Source organism: Rana temporaria, chromosome 1 (genome assembly GCF_905171775.1).
Source record: "Rana temporaria chromosome 1, aRanTem1.1, whole genome shotgun sequence".
NCBI classification, from domain to species: domain Eukaryota; kingdom Metazoa; phylum Chordata; class Amphibia; order Anura; family Ranidae; genus Rana; species Rana temporaria.
The window spans coordinates 669,797,353-669,815,153 of NC_053489.1; the positions used below are offsets into that span (position 1 = coordinate 669,797,353).

General features: G+C 47.4%; 1 protein-coding gene across 6 annotated transcripts in view; it reads right to left on the reverse strand.

Moving 5' to 3' along the window:
- Nucleotides 1–17,801, reverse strand: part of LOC120924606 (von Willebrand factor A domain-containing protein 5A-like) — a 57,716-nt gene that overhangs the window by 17,209 nt on the left and 22,706 nt on the right. For all 6 annotated transcript variants that reach the window (XM_040335597.1, XM_040335602.1, XM_040335601.1 and 3 more), the window contains 8 exons: nt 16,335–16,449; nt 15,282–15,451; nt 13,726–13,814; nt 9,426–9,570; nt 8,928–9,007; nt 7,936–8,050; nt 4,244–4,402; nt 1,050–1,153 (listed from right to left, as the gene is read on the reverse strand). In XM_040335597.1, coding sequence (XP_040191531.1) covers nt 1,050–1,153; nt 4,244–4,402; nt 7,936–8,050; nt 8,928–9,007; nt 9,426–9,570; nt 13,726–13,814; nt 15,282–15,451; nt 16,335–16,449 — 977 coding nt within the window. The remainder of the gene's footprint in view (nt 1–1,049; nt 1,154–4,243; nt 4,403–7,935; nt 8,051–8,927; nt 9,008–9,425; nt 9,571–13,725; nt 13,815–15,281; nt 15,452–16,334; nt 16,450–17,801) is intronic.

Here is a 17,801-nt window from a genome sequence, read left to right on the forward strand (position 1 = left end):
TCTTTGCCTTCCTCCAAATCCACTGTGGGTTCAGTATTTGGAGGCAGGACTTTCATTTCAGGTGGAACTCAGTTTCACCACCTCTGACTCAGGCCTTCTGCTCCCTGCTCTCCACTATCACTTGTAAACACAGAAGCCAGAATTTTGTGTTTACAATTGCATGCAGAGGTCAGAGATGAAAAGGTGAAAGATGTGGAATGTAGAGGTTGGCAACTGTGGGAAAATGGCTGAACTCTGCACTCTGTATGCAGTGCACCCCCGAACATTGCACTTTTTTTGCACCGCCCTCTCTCACCAGAGATGGATTCATCATGGAATCCATCTATGGTCGACGCTGCCACCCCCTGTCCTTTTGGGTCCCGGGAGCCTGAATTAGAGCGGTGGGGCATTTTTTTTGAAGCCCCTGATTAGAGCCATAGGCTCCAATAGGTGTCCAAAAAGGTGAACAGCAGGCGCCATGCTGGGTGCTCACAGTTTACTCGGCTTTGCGTTAGGAAAGCGAATATTCATTTGCTTTCCTAACACTGAACCGCCTCTCCACCAATCAGGTGCTTGGGTCTGTTGGCTGAATCGACTGGCGCTGTGTTTGGACGCCCATCAAGCATTTAATCATAGCAGAGGACGGGAGAAGACATCGAGGAGTGTGGAGGACACTGCCGCCGTGACCCACTGCCCCGAGACAAGGCAAGTGCCGGGCTGGCTATGCACACTGGCAGCAATTGATGTTTTTTGCGCCCCCAAAAATGTGAGTACCTTTACCCATCTAATTTGTTCTTCTTTACTACCCACTAGTAATGAAATACAAGAGGAACTCTCTCTATGGTAATCGAAATTTGACAGGGGTTCCAATATGTCCCCACTGCTTGCAAAATTTAGATATTCTTGGCCTGACCTACACTTGGCGATGGTTTAATATCCTCCTGTCAATTCCCCCCCCCCATATTAGTTTCTGCCTTGCACACTTTCATATCTCCCGTTGGCCCCCCCAAAGGTCAAGTGCCTAATGGAGGATTCCAGCTCCGCTACCTCCATCGATGTCTCTGAATTACCTCTCTACGTTGCCAAACTTCAGAGTAAAATGCAGTTCATTGGTGACAATTTCCTCTTTGTAATTGTATTGTAGAGAGACCCGGGCTTCCTTCTCCTCCTCCAGCTGAAAAATATAAATACAATTATACGATAAGGACTATGGTACTCGGGGCTTTTTTTTACTCAGAGAATAGGTGCAGGAACTCATCCTTTCGGAGTCAGCCCTTGACTCCACCCCCTACCCACCTCCAAGCACTGTTTCTTGGTTCCACCTCCTACCCACCTCCCAGTATTACCCCTTTTAGAGAATACAGAACCAAGTATCATTTTATAATGCTAAGTATTTTGTATGGAATTTGTTAACAAGAAAAGCAGTAAAATGTATTTAGCAACAATGGAGACCCCAGTGACAATACACTCCCAATAGCCAGCATCAATAGACCCTCCAGCAGCCAGCAATACTAGACTCCTCCCTCGATGATTGACCCCCTGCAACATAAGACCCACCCCAGCAACACCACAACCCCCACTGGCAACAACAGACCTCCACAGCAACAATACCGCCCTTCCCTGCAAAAATATGTCCCCTCCAGCAACAATAGATTCCCCAGTAGCCAGCATTAATAGATCCCCCAGCAGCCATCAAAGACTCGTTCAACAGTAAATCCCTCCCAGCAACATAAGACTCACCCAGCAACAATAGACCCCCATTCCTCAGCAAATAGATTCCCTCCAGCAACAGCATCAATAGATCCTCCAGCACCCCTTGCCATTACATATATTCAGTTCTGGAGGTGCCGGAACTGCGTTCCCCCGCGTTCCCGCTGAAAAAAAGCCCTGATGGTATGTAAAGTATTATAGAGATTGCCTACACCATTCTGTGCCACTAGATTATACGAACATAAAGCTGAACTCCAGGCACAAACTATTCCTCAATATTAATGGAAATAAAGTCACTGTTCACCAAATGCTTTTGCAAATCCATGGCAGTTACACGATCATGGCAGTGGCGTCACTTGGGTGGGACCACACCCCCCCCTTCAATATTATAATGTGCCCCCCTAGAAAAAAAAAAAAAAGCCAGTGCCACGGCTATCCGACTGACTCATCTGTCAGTCTTGGAGCCACAGTCTCGAGCTAGTTGGGGCTAGGTGACATCACGTGACGGCCACCAGCCGCCGCTGTTTATGGGAGTTGTAATCCGCAGCAGCCAGCCTGAGATGGCTACAAATCCTGGTCATCACAGTCGGATCTCTTGTTTTTGGACAGTGGACACACACGTGGCTGGCCTGGGCGTGCTGCAGTGCAGTGTGCATGCAGCAGAAGTTGACCCCAGGAGACAGGAGCATCACCCACCCCCTAGGACTGGAGGTGCTCCCCCTTCCAACTCCTCATCATGCACTGGTGAGGTGGCGCTGATGACCTCTGGAGTACACACACACACACACACACACACGTCTTATGGTTGGCCCCCCTACTTTTGTCCCTGTCCCCCCACATGCCGCCCCCAAAATATGAAAGCTGGAGACACCACTGGATCAATGTCATTGTCCAAATATAGCCAGTGGCCATATTTGAGCAGTAATGCCACTGCTATCCTGCCCCTTCACTTAAGTGGCATCTCCAGTGACATCAGTGGTTCCTAGGGATGTGGTGGGTGAAAAAATCCACAGCTCGCTTCAGAGGGAAAAAAATGTTTGGCTGTCCTGGTATTGAGATAAATACCCAAAGCCAAGTCTGAACCTAGGTGACGACTGAGCTGTTGGCTCATCCCTACCCTTCAATGCTCAGAATTGGCTTCCCAATAGTGACAGCAGCAGACCATACATGGTCAATATGTTGGCATGAGCGCTTGCAGACCAATAGAAAAGCATGCGATAGAGGGAAATACAGAAGCACAGTTAGGTTAGACTGTTGTACCCCCATAATAGGAAGTACCTTTTTAAAGAACCTTATGGCAGGGTCACCAGGGACTATTAACAAAATACTTGTAGTGCATCCCACATAGGAGCTGCGGGTGAAATGGGATCCCCCCACTCTGCAAATCAACTTTCCATAGGCACTCAGTCAGAAAACAGTCCAGCACTTTGTGTTTTAATGAGGGGATACAACTTGGATGGGAGTAGGGCATTATGGGATGCCCATTTGACTTCAAGAGAGGAGCAGAGCCAATCTGGGTGCAGCAATTGCAACAGATATTAAAAAAGGTACTACACTCACTAGATAGCGATTAGATATATCTGTGGCCATCAGCCAAGTAGTAGTAGAAGATTTAGAATGACTTCCACTTGACTTCAGACAACTTTCCTATATACAGTCTATATACACTCCTCCGCCCCTCCAGCACACTTGCAATAATCCACTGGCACACTTCACTTAAGAAATTATCCCGACAGTACCCAGTCAGCTCTTAGAGCAACAGCCTGTTATAGGTAGGAACCAGAGGCTACTATGAAGGTGTAGCAAAAGTCAGTGTCCAGCTTTCATCCCTGTTGCCGATGCCAGCACCAACTCTTCAGGCACTGCCAGCCTGCAGCTGCCCCCTCACTAGCCCTTCTGGTTACTACCACAGTCCTCCCAGACTGCTCACTCACCGGCCCACCCGACTGACACATCAGGAGTTCACCCGGACGTACTGACCTGCTTCTGTTGTCCTCACACTTACTCCTGTGCATCCAGGAAAGGATTCCATGTGTTGTAGAGAGTCCCTCCAGCACCTGAGGCTCAAGGTAACCCTGCCTTCCATACTAGGGGGGGGGGCACCCTCAAGGGCCACGACAGCCTCCTCGGAACTCCACCTCCCACCAAACTGCCCCTACTGGCATGACCCATGAGTATTTATAAGGTGCCTGCCCCCTGACAGCCCATTTTGCTTGGGATTGGCTGGGGCCCTCAAATACTCCAAGCAACTCCTCCTAAACTTCACCCCCTACTTCTGGAAGGTTCGCCAAGTTAAGAGGTGCTGCTTGCCGAGTCATCCCGCCTCCGAGTCAATATGCACTGACCCAGATTCAACCCAGACCTGGCTGCCAGCCAAGCCAAATTTACCTACACCAATGACCATTTACCCTAGCACCTAGCTAGAAGGGTGCTACATACAAAGATTGGAAAAAAAATACCTATTTTGTAGCCCATATAGGATTTTATGGACTGGATTTAGATCACATTTTTAATGCAGTTTGAAATCTTGTGGAAGTACAATATACATAGTCACCTTTCCCTTGAACTGGACGTAGACTATGGACCTCTGACCCTGGAAGAGGACAGTGGGGGCCTGAGACACCAAATTCTGCTCCACATCGGGATGAAGGGTCCAGTTTAAGGTAATTTCCTTAATGGTGGGTTGTAAGGCACATTTCAGAGCTTTCAGAACCTGGAGGGGAAAGGGAGAGGTAAGCATACAAGGCATTTCAACACTGCAATTCAATAGAGGTTGCATTTGAGAATTTGGTTTGCATTATAAAGCAAGCCAATGGTTGTCACATACATTAGAGCAGTATTTCTCAACCAGGGTTCCATGGTACTCTAGGGTACCTCCAGGAGGCTGCTAGGGGTTGGACTGCAAGCCGCAAACCCAACACTGCCCTTACTTCTGGATAGGCCCTCACACAGCCTAGCAGCCTGATGACCCCCCAAGATAGGCCCAAGCTCAGGCCTAGCAGCCCGGTGCACACGACACATCCACCCAGACAACCGTCGGGGTGGTACAGAACCTAGACCAGTGATGGCGAACCTTGGCACCCCAGAGGTTTTGGAACTACATTTTCCATGATGCTCAACTACACTGCAGAGTCCATCAGCATCATGGGAAATGTAGTTCCAAAACATCTGGGGTGCCAAGGTTCGCCATCACTGACCTAGACCATCTGAATTTATAGGCTCTCCCAGCAGGCCAAGGAATTAAAGAAAACCCCTGCCCATTGGCTGAGATATCCCATATATCCATAACATGACCTTGGATTGCCCTTGTAGCCAACACTACCAAGTACCAGGCCACCTGGTGGTAAAAGAAAAAAAGTTCAACAAGGCCAAAAACTTGAGAAATCAATGGATCTCCAATAATTGACCAGGATAACTACTCCTGGCAAGTAAATTTATAAGGAGCATCCCTGACTAAGCCCCACGGTGCTACATTATCTTTTTAGCTCTGTAAGGGGGTAATTCTTCGACCACAAGTGTAAGGAGCATTCGTCCCACCAATATATCATGACTTTTAGATGAAGCTTTTTTTTTTTTAAGCAGAGACCAGAAAAATGTCCAAGGTTCCGGTGGGTTGAAAAAAGACAGCATTGCAGAGTGGTTGGACTTGGCAACTGGCCTGACCAATGAAATTCCAGACCCTCCAGTGAAGACTTCTTTTTCCCTTGTCCAAGGGTTACCAAAATGTAAGGTATGCCTACATAATTCTAACAGAAAGAAAACAGTTAGTTTTACATCAACAGTTACTGGCTTTGTGTTTCCCATGAAACTATTTTCCACGTGTGCAACCAAACACGTGGTTTATCTTATTACCTGCCACTGTGGGAAACAATATGTGGGCCGCACCATTAGAAGTTTCACCATAAGGGTAGGGGAGCACATAGCCAAAATTAAGAAAGGGTGCACAAAACATACGGTACCTAGGCACTACCTTGAACAACATAATAAAAGAATCGAGGGGACAACCTTTCAGGTTATAGATCACTTCGTCCCCCATTGGAGAGGTGAGCCCAGTGTCCGGGGTGTATCAAAACTCGAAGTCTTCTGGATTTACCAACTGAAGAGTTACGTACCCCACGGCCTTAATGTGGAGTGGGACGTCAACTCTTTTATTAACCAGTCCTGATTTATATATAACTTGTGCAGATAAATGGAAGTTTATTTGTTATTTATCAGTTAATATTTACTTTTTCTGTTTTTGAATATTTTTCCATCCTCACTTACTCCCATGAGACCATCTCTAAAATTTTGAATTTTTATAGATTCTTTATAGCCCAGTAGTATGGGTTTAGAATTGATGGTCATTTAACAATTTTGACCATTAGGTGGCGCCTTACATGTGGGAATTGTGTTATGTTGAAGACCATGAATATAGCTGGGATGGTGACGTACAGTTACCTTTTCCCACCACTAGGAGGCCCTCCATACACGCCCCCATGTTTTGGCCATCTGCCACTTTCCTGTGTCCCTGTCATACTCCAAATGACTGCCTTATGATCCTACATGGATCAATGAGCCCTCTTTGCGCACCGGCATGACGCTGTAGCTGTGTTTTACACACAGTGGCAGCGTCTGCATATCTCCTTGCTGCGGGGCCGCGTCACGAGGGGGCGGAGCTTGCGCTAGATGGTGGTGCGCTCCGCCTCAATAGACCTACACATGCGGGGAGTGGTGCGTGTTGGCTCAACCTCCTGTCAATCACGGAGGTGAGGCCAGTGAAGGGGAGATCCAGGTGAGGGGCGGGCACAAAGGAGGTGTCATTTCCGGGCGCCTGGAGCGCACCTGGAAAACACAAGCATTAACACAGGAAATAGGGATTAAATCAATTGGGTCTATATACTATGTCACTTCCGGGCGCCTGGAGCGCACGAAAACCGGAAGTGCCGGAGATTGGAACGCACGCCAGGAACGGTGAGTGCTGGTATCTCGTGGGGGTAAGTAGAGATGGTATTTAAAGCGCAGGGGGGAGAGGCGAGTCAGATATGCACCCCAGTAGAAGTATTTTGATACGAAACCGGTCGGGCATCTGATCATATCCACCCTAACTGCGCACAGTTTACTCTATCCTTCTCTGAAGTTTGTGTGCTCTGATGCTGTGATTGCCTTGCAGTGTTCGTTTTTGGTGTGATATTGTTTTTCTGAGACCCTTTTTTGAGACTTTTGGGAGCATGTCCTTTTGTGAAGTTTTAAATATTTTTTTTATGCGATGAGGAGGTGTTTCTTCTCTCCTTTTATTTTTATATTGGTACATTGGATCCCCTGAGAACTCCCACCATCTCCAGGAACATCACCATCATCATCACCAGTTCCAGGTTCCTAGTTTAATCAGCGTGGAAAGGTCCTGCCGGAAAGTGCTTCAGGAGTGTCCGGAGGGTTACCCTGGTAAGGCAATCGGCCTACGCAAGCCTTGAGGACCCCCCACCGTATGGTGAGATGTGGGTCTACATCATCCGGTAAGGGCAAAATTTATTTCTACCGCTGATCTTTTCTGGGGATGAGATACCACTGACCAAAAGATTGATGTTCCTTTTGGACTGTACAACTATAAGAATACAAGCCACCTATATGCAGGAAATGGGACTATGTGGTTTATGACATTCATTGTCTTTTTCACACACTACTTGCACTTTATGAATATCACAGTTATTCGTTTTTATTCATGTGTGTATTTTTCTTCTTTTTTGTGAATTTTATCATTCCGGCTGGTCTGGAATGTTGTTTGGGTTGATACACCTAAAATTTCACAAGTTCTATTGGTCTAGGGACCCACCCTATTGACCCCTAGTACAGTGGAGTTTCTTTTTTGTCACTCCCTGTGTACTCACTGTTCACTAACACTGACTTTGTTGAGTCTACACGTGATATTGCCCCATAGGGCATATTTGTTCTTATTGGCGCCGCATTTTTTCTTTACAATGAAATTCCTCATGATATATAAAAATGCCTACTTCTTGTTTGCAATTATAGGCCTCCGAAGACTATCATGCTGAGCTGCCAAGAACATACATGTTTTGTTGTACCAGAATCTTCGTACAATTTAAAAACATTTTACACAAATATGAATTGTACCAAGAATTTGCAGATTTACAATCTGCATCATTCTGTCAAAACGGATACTCATTTATGAAAATTTGGACCCCAGGACATTGTTTTGCTCAATCTTTGCACATATGGACATTTCAGTATTAATCCACTTTAAAAACTCACTTTTGGCTGCAGACGATCTTTTCCGGTAATGAACTCATAGTTGCCGCTTGCTACCCGGGCCATGCCTTTAATGAGAGCAGTGGAGGCTCCTTCACCGATCCCAAAGCTAAAACACCTACAATTGTAAATTAAACAGTGCAATGAATGATGGCATTCAACTCCAGGATAATACCCATAGAGTATTTTAATTCAGGGGTCTTCAAACTGCAGCCAGAGGGCTGGATGCAGCCCTTTTCTAGCCTCTATACAGCACTTGGGGCAATACCCCCACCACCATGACACCAACAGGATGGGTCCCCCCTCCCCCACCAGGACAACACAATGGGGCCCCCCTCCCCCACCACCAGGACACCACAATGGGGCCCCCCTCCCCCACCACCAGGACACCACAATGGGGCCCCCCTCCCCCACCACCAGGACACCACAATGGGGCACTCCTCCCCCACCACCAGGACACCACAATGGGGCACTCCTCCCTCACCACCAGGACGCCACAATGGGGCACTCCTCCCCCACCACCAGGACACGATGGGGCACTCCTCCCCCACCACCAGGACACGATGGGGCACTCCTCCCCCACCACCAGGACACCGACACGATGGGGCACGCCCACCAGGACACCGACACGATGGGGCACTCCCACCAGGACATTTTGTACCCCCTGCTGGCCACAATCTGGCCCTCCTAAAGTCTGAAGGATACTAAAATGGCCCTTTGTTTGAAAAGTTTGAAGACCCTGTTTTAACTGAATCAAACTCTGACCACTTCAAACAAAGATCTGACAGTAGACTTTGGATACAACAGTCCCCCTACATCAGGGGTCTCAAACTGGCAGCTGTTGCAAAACTAAAAGTCCCATGAGGCATTGCAAGGCTGACCGTTACAAACATGACTCCCACAGGCAGAGGCATGACGGGACTTTTAGTATTGCAACAGCTGGAGGGCCACCAGTTTGAGACCCCTGCTCTACATAGACAAGGAGAGAACATTACCGGTGATTGTGCGCATTTCTCTGGACCTCGGCTATCACTTGCTGTGTGTTCCCCACTTCGCCATCTGTGAAGATGAAGACCTAGAGAAAGAGACCACACAACACTTAGGACAAATGCTTCTGAAGTAATCTCCGCTTTTAAAAATCATAAACTTCCAGAAATTTAGCAAAATTTTGAAATTGTAAATACAAATTTCCAAAAGGTTACTAGAGAAGATAATTTAGGAATGTTTCAATTGGATGTACAGTTGGATACAAATGGCTCCATTTAGAACACATCTGGTCTATAAACCGGATGGACAGTTGGATAAATGGCTCTATGTAGGAAGTATCTGGTCTATAAACCAGATGCTCTGGATGGACAGGAGCATGCATAATTGCTATGCATTGCCCACTAAATCTTAAATGAGAAAAATCCCTAAAGTTTAATTTCTGATGGAGGTACATGTGCAAAACCTAATCAGAGATCCCCAATGTTTTCATTCCGGACTCATCTTACTTGTCTCGGGTGTTGTGGTCTTCCAGCCGTTTTGTAGATTTTCTTTAGCGGCTCCAGGATCTCCGTTCCTCCCAAGTCTGCAGACATCTGGTTCACCTTGTCAACTGCTGCCTCCAAAGTCACCTGTGTGTACTCCATGCTTTCCCTGTCAAACGACATCTGAATTTTATATACAAGTCTATAGACCAGCCATTCTCAACCAGGGTTCCGTGGAACCCTAGGGTTTCTCCAGAGGTGGCTAGGGGTTCCTTGAGCTGTGGCCGATTTACCTCCTGTTTGATGGTGCCTACATACTTCTGAGCCAATGATCTTCATAGCTCTCTGTAAGAGGGCAATTCTTACTACCACTGTCAGAAAGGGCATTCTCACTGAAGTAAGGGGCATTGTACCCTCAATGAATGAGTTTTATCAGGGGTTCCGAGACCTGGGGTGCCAAGGTTCACCATCATTGCATTAGGGTGTAAAGGAGGATGCAGAAGGCAAACAAGCTTACAATGTATTAGGACATATGGGAGGATACAAGAGCTTACAATTTATTAGGGCAGTTGTCTCTAAACTGCAGCCCTTTATCCAGCGCATGGGCTATTGATCCTCCCACTGATACAAGCCACCATCTCTCCCACCAATAGTGGGGCACTATTCCTCCCCCCAATAAAAACTATGTGGCACCGTTTCCTCACTGATAGACACTTTCCAAGTTCTGCTGCCCACAGTCCAGCCCCCTTAAAGTCAGAGAGAGGACATTTGTGTATAATTTTGGAGACCTTTATTAGGGTAAAAGGGGAGTCTACAGAATAGGAGCTTGCAATCTTAGGGTATTGGGGGAGGGGGCCCCCACAGAAAGTGGAAAAGCTTACAATAAAATGGGGTTCAAGAGGATGGAGAAGGTAGAAGCACTTACAATTAAGGAAGGCCCTACTTATCCAATGGCTTTCTAGGCCTTTAGTCACTGACAAAGCCAACATGCAACCTTTCCGTTGCTTATTTGTTCCAGGCAAAGTATTCTACAGCCATATTTTACCAAGATTATCCCAGTCTTGTGGTAGATTGTCACTAGAGCAGAACTGGTATGCAATAAATATACTGGGCATAATGTGGCCAATAGTTTTTGGACACCACACCCATGTATTATATAAGCTTCTTGGATATCCCGCCACCCTCCGGTGCTTCCATCAACTCACTGCTGCGATTGGCGAGTTGGAGAACGAATCCGCCAGCCCCGGATGTCCACCATATTGATTTCTGGCAGACCAGTAGGTCACCGGAGTCTATGATTGGAGGCCTGGCGCAATGTTATGACGTCACGCCCAGCCTCTGCATTTTAAAAAACGGCGCTGCCTCGGCTGGGAAGCCGTGATCGGTTTATTTTAGGCTTCCCAGCCTAGAGGCGAGATATGGGGTCTTATAGAAACCACATCTCACTGTAAAGAGGTCCTGTCATGCCATATTGCCATTACAAGGGAGGTTTAATTTTTTTTTTAATAGGAACAAAAGTGACCAAATCCCCCCCCCTCTAGTCTTCAATTACCTAAGTGCTAGTAGATCCTCAGATTATGCTAGATTTGACACTCAATACCATTTGCACTCCATTTTTGAATTACGAAACATTACATGGGCAAGTTTCCAGATGGAGGGAAGCAATTCAAAAACTCTGCCCAAGGCTCAGTCTTTGATTATAACAAGCGCCGATTGTGCAGATAAGGAATTTCTCCCATACACACCCTCAGAGGACATTGCACAATCAGAAATTCTTTCACCTCAGCACTTCCAAAAATAAACACCTTTAACCACTTCAGCCCCGGAGGATTTGGCTGCCCATTGACTGGGCCATGTTTTTTTTTTGCGATTCGGCACTATGTCGCTTTAACTGACAATTGCGTGGTCATGTGACATTGTACCCAAAAAAATTATGTCTTGCCACCAAAAGCAAGCTGCTCCATTTGTGGGAATTTGATTATCTGAGAGAAATTATAATTATATATATATATATATATATATATATATATATTGCGGCCTTCAGCTAGCCTATGCTTTTTTTCTGTGATCTGGCGCCATCTTGTGGTGGCCGTTGGTATGACAAGACAACCAGCAATTCTAATGGTGCTTCCCATGTCTGTTTTCACTGCCATCTCCTTCCCTCCAATTAGAACCCCCAAACATTTTTTTTATTCCAACACCCTAGAGAGAATAAAATGGTTAATGATTATGCAAACCTCAACTTCTCATTATCCTGATGTGTGATGCTGTACCATATACTGATATATATATATATATATATATATATATATATATATAAATAAAAGTCTCTTGTCCTTTGTATTTCTTTCTTTGTGCAAAATCTCTCCTGTTCCTGCCAGTCTTTGCTTTCCATTACAGACGGACCACATTAGGCATGGGGCACAGCATAGGCGTGCGCAAGGCGGGAGGTGGAATTTAGTGGAACCGATTCTGTATTTTCCTCCTGCAGCAGCTGAAAGTAGGCTTCTCCCTTTTGTCAACATTCAGCTGCTACAGGAGAAAAAATATAGGGGGGGGGGGGGGAAATCGGTACCAATACATGCCATCCCCCCTCTTTTCCCTGTTACTCTTCCTTCTGTTGCCCGGGTCCCCCATGTGCTCCCTCGCTCCCCTTTCACCTTCTTTAAGGATGGAGAGCGGTGAAGAGGCCGGTAAATATTTAAAATGCACAAGTGTTGGAGTTTTGGGGTGCACACTCTGATGCAATAGGCTGTGCACACCTATGGGGCACAGCCTGTTCAGTTCTCTAGTGGCGTTGAAAATTCAGCCTGCTCTCCAATGATCAGACTTGGTGGCCTGACATGCGCCCCCCCCCCCCCCCCCCCCTGCACAGCCTATCACTGGGAAGTCTAGTGTGTTGCCATTTCTCTTTCTCCAGCTTTGAGTGACTTATGCAGCCAAGAGGTCATGTGATCACGGGGGGGGGGGGGGGCTTGGGCAAAGGTTTTTTGCACACAACTTACCTTTTTGCCACTCATTTCCATTTTAAACTGAAATGGGTTGTTGTGTGGGTTTACATACATTACCAAAAGTATTGGGACGCCTGCCTTTACACGCACATAAAAACTTTAATGGCATCCCAGTCTTCGACTACCAGTGCACAAAGCAAGGGCCATAAAGACATTGAGAGTTTGGGGTGGAGGAACTTGACTGGCCTGACCCCAATCTAATAGAACACCTTTGGGATGAATTAGAGGGGAGACTGCGAGCCAGGCCTACTTGTCCAACATCAGTGCCTGACCTCACTAATGCTTCTGGAAGAATGGTCAAACATTCCCATAGACACACTCCTAAACCTTGTGGACGGCCTTCCCAGAAGAGTTAAAGCTGTTATAGCTGCAAAGAGCGGGGCCAACTCAATATTGAACCCTACAGACCAAGACTGGGATGCCATTAAAGTTCATGGGCCAGATTCAGATAGGAGATACGATGGTGTATCTCCTGATACGCCGTCGTATCTCTAAGGCCGGCCGGTCGCATTTATGCGACCGATTCATAGAATCAGTTAAGCATAGATATGCCCAAGATCCGACAGGTGCAAGTGACTTACACCGTCGGATCTTAGGCTGCAATTCCAGGCCGGCCGCTAGGTGGCGCTTCCGTGTCTTTTACGCGTCGAGTATGCTAATGAGCATTTACGCCCGCCCGTCGCTTTTTTTTACGTCGCTTGCGTTCGGCTTTTTCTGGCGTATAGTTACCCCTGCTATGTGAGGCGTATCCTATGTTAAGTATGGCCGTCGTTCCCGCGCCGAGTTTTGAATTTTTACGTTGTTTGCGTAAGTCGATTCAGAATACGGCCGGACGCAAGTTACGCTCACGCCGAAACCAACGACGTCCTAGCAACGTCATTTTGAGCAATGCCCGCTGGGAATGGCAATCACGCGGACGGCGCATTCGCTGTTGGATCAGCGCGGGGACGCGCCCGATTTAAATTGTAGACGCCCCCTAGCCGCGGAATTTGAATTCCGCCGGGGGATTTACGATATGCCGCCGCAAGTTTTGAGGTAAGTGCTTTCTGAATACAGCACTAGCCTCTAAAACTTGCGCCGACGGATCGTAAATCAGATAGATTACGCGGATCTAAAGATCCGCTAATCTATCTGAATCTACCCCCAAGTGCGTGTAAATGCAGGCGTCCCAATACTTTTGGTCATTTAGTGTACACTTTAAAGAAGAATTACAGGTCTGAATTATTGTTACATTGGTCCAGCTCTCCTGTGCTGCCCCAGAAAACTATTTTGAAAGTTCCCTTTTACACCACACGTGTTACCGTTATACTTACAGAAACAAAGACTCGAACGTGGAGCCAAAGCCATAGATGTTGAAGTAACAGCCAAGGGGTAAACTCTTCAATAGAAGAACCAGTGTCTCCTGGAGGGATGATAGTTAAAAAAAAAAAAAAAAAAAAAAAAAACTGCTTCAGGTTTATAAAATACCATACAACCATGGAGCAGGCCACTAATACTCTTCTAGTAGTAGATGAAAGTTGGGTAGAAAGCCAGTCCATTTTAATCACTGCCATCTGGGGGATATATTAAAAATGTACCTATCCCTTCAGTCCTGTGACAACCGTTTTACCAGATGGCAAGGGATGGAAAATTTGGAACACAGAAATAAGTTGACATCGATTCCAGCCTTTCCGTTCCAATTTTTTTTGTAGTTCCCCAAAGGCCCCTTTCACATTTAGCAGACTCCATTTTGATCGGGGGGCTCCGTTCATAGATCTGCAGAGCGGGCATGCCCATTCACGTTTCTGCAGAGTGGGTATTGACCGAGCCCGCTCTATGGGAAGCCAGGAGTAAAATGAACTTTGCTGTCGTTACACCGAGCTGCCTAGACAGGGGGGGGGGGGGGCAGATCCATCCCCCAACCCCTTTTTTTGGTAGCAGACCGAAAGTAGTCAAATTTATTTTTACAACTGCCTATCTATAGGGTGAAATGGACCTTCTGATCAGGTGTGCCAGAAAAAACAGTCAGGCAGACCTGATCAGAACCATCATGTGAAAGTGGCCCAGACTGCAAGGGCCCATCTCACCTCGCCCAGACCGCAAGGGCCCATCTCACCCAGCCCAGACCGCAAGGGCCCATCTCACCCAGCCCAGACTGCAAGGGCCCATCTCACCCAGCCCAGACTGCAAGGGCCCATCTCACCCAGCCCAGACCGCAAGGGCCCATCTCACCCAGCCCAGACCGCAAGGGCCCATCTCACCTCGCCCAGACCGCAAGGGCCCATCTCACCTCGCCCAGACCGCAAGGGCCCATCTCACCTCGCCCAGACCTCAAGGGCCCATCTCACCTCGCCCAGACCGCAAGGGCCCATCTCACCTCGCCCAGCCCGCAAGGGCCCATCTCACCTCACCCAGACCGCAAGCGCCCATCTCACCTCACCCAGACTGCAAGGGCCCATCTCACCTCGCCCAGACCTCATTGCACATGGAGGCACAGACCTGGAACCACCAGGTCTCATACTTCTCCACACAGGTGATCTTTAAGACAGGACTAAACACCTATAGCCAGGGAGGGGTCTTGCCAAAATGTGGAAAAATGCACACCTACACCCAAGTTCGTCATTCTCCATCACGGCTCTATCCTGTTCCACCATCTTCTCCACTTCTAGTCCATTGTCTTTACCTTTACCATTGGGCAGCTGCTGATCAATTTGTGCACATTCGCTGGATTTAAACCTGCCAGGTACCATGACTATTGTAAGATACCAGGATTGTACACTGCATATGAGCAGCAGTTCCAATTGGACATGGATGGTCGCCCTTGCGTACCCCCCTGCAATGATTCCCGAGCACGTACCGATTAATTTACAAAAAGACGCAGTACACTGACCTTAGCGCTCTGGATGCGCATTGGGGCGTTCGGCTCAGAGTTCATCGGACAGTCCATACTGCCAGACCGGTCCACGACAAATATGAACTCTCCACACTTTGACTGTTCCTGAGTCTCGGGAAAACTGGGGTAGAAATTCAACATGGCGATGGGATATGCCATAAAAGAATCTTAACAGAGGGAGAGAGCACACATCAGAAATACGTACTGCACAGCCAAAGAGCAAGTGAAAGGACAAAGATACAGTAAGAGTTTTAGATTTTTTTTTAAAACCATAACTTTTGCATAGAGTGGGAAAAGTTAAATTTTCTCACCACTGTAGACAGTTTCTCACTTCCCAGCCTGGTGAAAATAAAATGGAGGGGGGGGGGGGGGAGCGATAGGTCATCAAGACAGGAAAGCACAAGCAAACCCCAACCCAACTACTAAAAATGCATTTATTGGAGAGAGATTTCGTGTCACGTCCTGAAGTGGTTGGAAACCTCCCAATGAGAACACGGATGGGAATAGAACCACTCTATATGAACAAAACATTTTTTTGGTTGGAATTTGCTTTTAAGCCCAATGAACGTCAATGCATTCCAGGTGCATCAAAACAAGGGTCTTCACAGTCTTAGTTTCTTTAGAAAGCAGCCACAGCCTGGAGTAGTAAAGCCTGTCCCCCTGCCAGCATGCTCCAGAGAAGGACTCTTACTCTGCATGGAAACGGTGCTCCGACAAGCCCACTGTGGAGTCAGAAGAGCTCCTCAACCAAAACCCATAGTCCCGCTGAACCGTAATCTGACTCTGAAGAGGGACCAAAGCTTCCAAAGAGCAAGGGTTTTCTGCACCATGCTAACTGGAGACAGGCTGGAGAAGGAAAGCCAAATAAGACTTTACATGCCTATTTTGATGCACCTGGGTTGATTTAAACAGTTTGCTCAGTTGGGCTTTATTGTAATGTATTTGTACAAGGGTGGAAGTGTTCCAATGGAAAAACAGAATGATTGAAGTTTAATATGTGACTTTAGCATGCTATAACACTAGTCCAACCCAAAAAACAGATCAACCGACCTTCTGCAGCATCTGGAAGAGCGGACTCCAGAGTGACGCTGGGCTTGTTCACTTCATTATAGTAGACCAGAATTTCTACATCTCGATCAAATTTATGGCCTTCAGCCAATGACACCTATGGAGATATAGAAAGATGCATTTTCACACAGAATTCACAAGGGAGCACCTTATGGATATCTTGCCAATCACCACACAAAGAGGCTCTTGCAGCGACGATTCCCCCCCAAGGAGCCACTACATATAATGGGTTCTTGGCTAAACAGGAGTAGATGACTCTTACCAGATACTGTGGATCTGCTTGTCAGCGACAACAGATCATAAACGCATGGAAGTACTCCACTCGAATCTGCTCAGCTGAACGAGGGCCCGATGGTAGACTTCACACAGGATATCCAGATGAATGGCTGTAGTCCTGGACTGGAACCTCACCATCTGAGTCTGAGTGAATCTATCCATGGCGAGGTTCCAGTCCAGGACTACAGCCATTCATCTGGATATCCTGTGTGGAGTCTACCACAGTATCTGGTAAGACTATTCCATCTACTCCTGTTTAGCCGTGCAGAATGTCCCCTCCATGACGGTTGATGTGGTTACCGTATTTATCGCGGTATAACGCGCTCCCGCGTATACCGCGCACCCCCAAAGTTGACCCGAATCCTGTGGAAAAAAAACGTTTTTTGGTGGTTTTTGTACTTACAGTTTTGGTGTCTTGCGCGGCGTCCATCGGCGGCCTCGTCGGGTCCGGCGTTCGTCTGCGGCTTCGGGTGTCCTCTTCGGTGGGTCCGGCGTCCTTCTGCGGCTTCGGGTGTCCTTCTGCGGCGGGTCCGGTGTCCTCTTCGGCGGGTCCGGCGTCCTTCTGCGGCGTCCTCGCATCCTCCCCGCTCGTTTCCCACGCAGAGTTTTGAATACTGCGCCGACATATACAGAGCGCAGTACACTCGTGTATTGTCGGCAATGCTCGGCTACCCACGCTGACGTCCTGTACGTCCAGGACGTGAGCGCGGAAGGAGCCGAGACTGCCCGACTATACCCGAGTGTACTGCGCTCGGTATATGTCGGCGCAGTATTCAAAACTCGCGCGGGAAAGCGGGTATCGGCGTATACCGCGCACCCACGATTTTGCCCTGATTTTCAGGGCAAAAAAGTGCGTGGTATACGCCGATAAATACGGTATATGTCTTTTGCTGATGGACTTCTGTTTTTGGTGTTTTATTATTCATTATTCTTATTCACACGTCACTGTGGTATAATTACATTTACCCACGGTTTTTCACTTATTTATCCTCCAAGTGTTTATATTAGCGCTACATATTTTTTCTACAATGCAAATTGCAAGCTTGGAGGATTTAGGGGTGCAGAACAACACTATAGGGCAGAATCAGCAGAAGGTCCCATTAGGAAAGACCACTTGTTGGGTTGGTGTAGCATGGTGTGGCAGCAGTAACCGACGTATTGAAGAACTCAAAC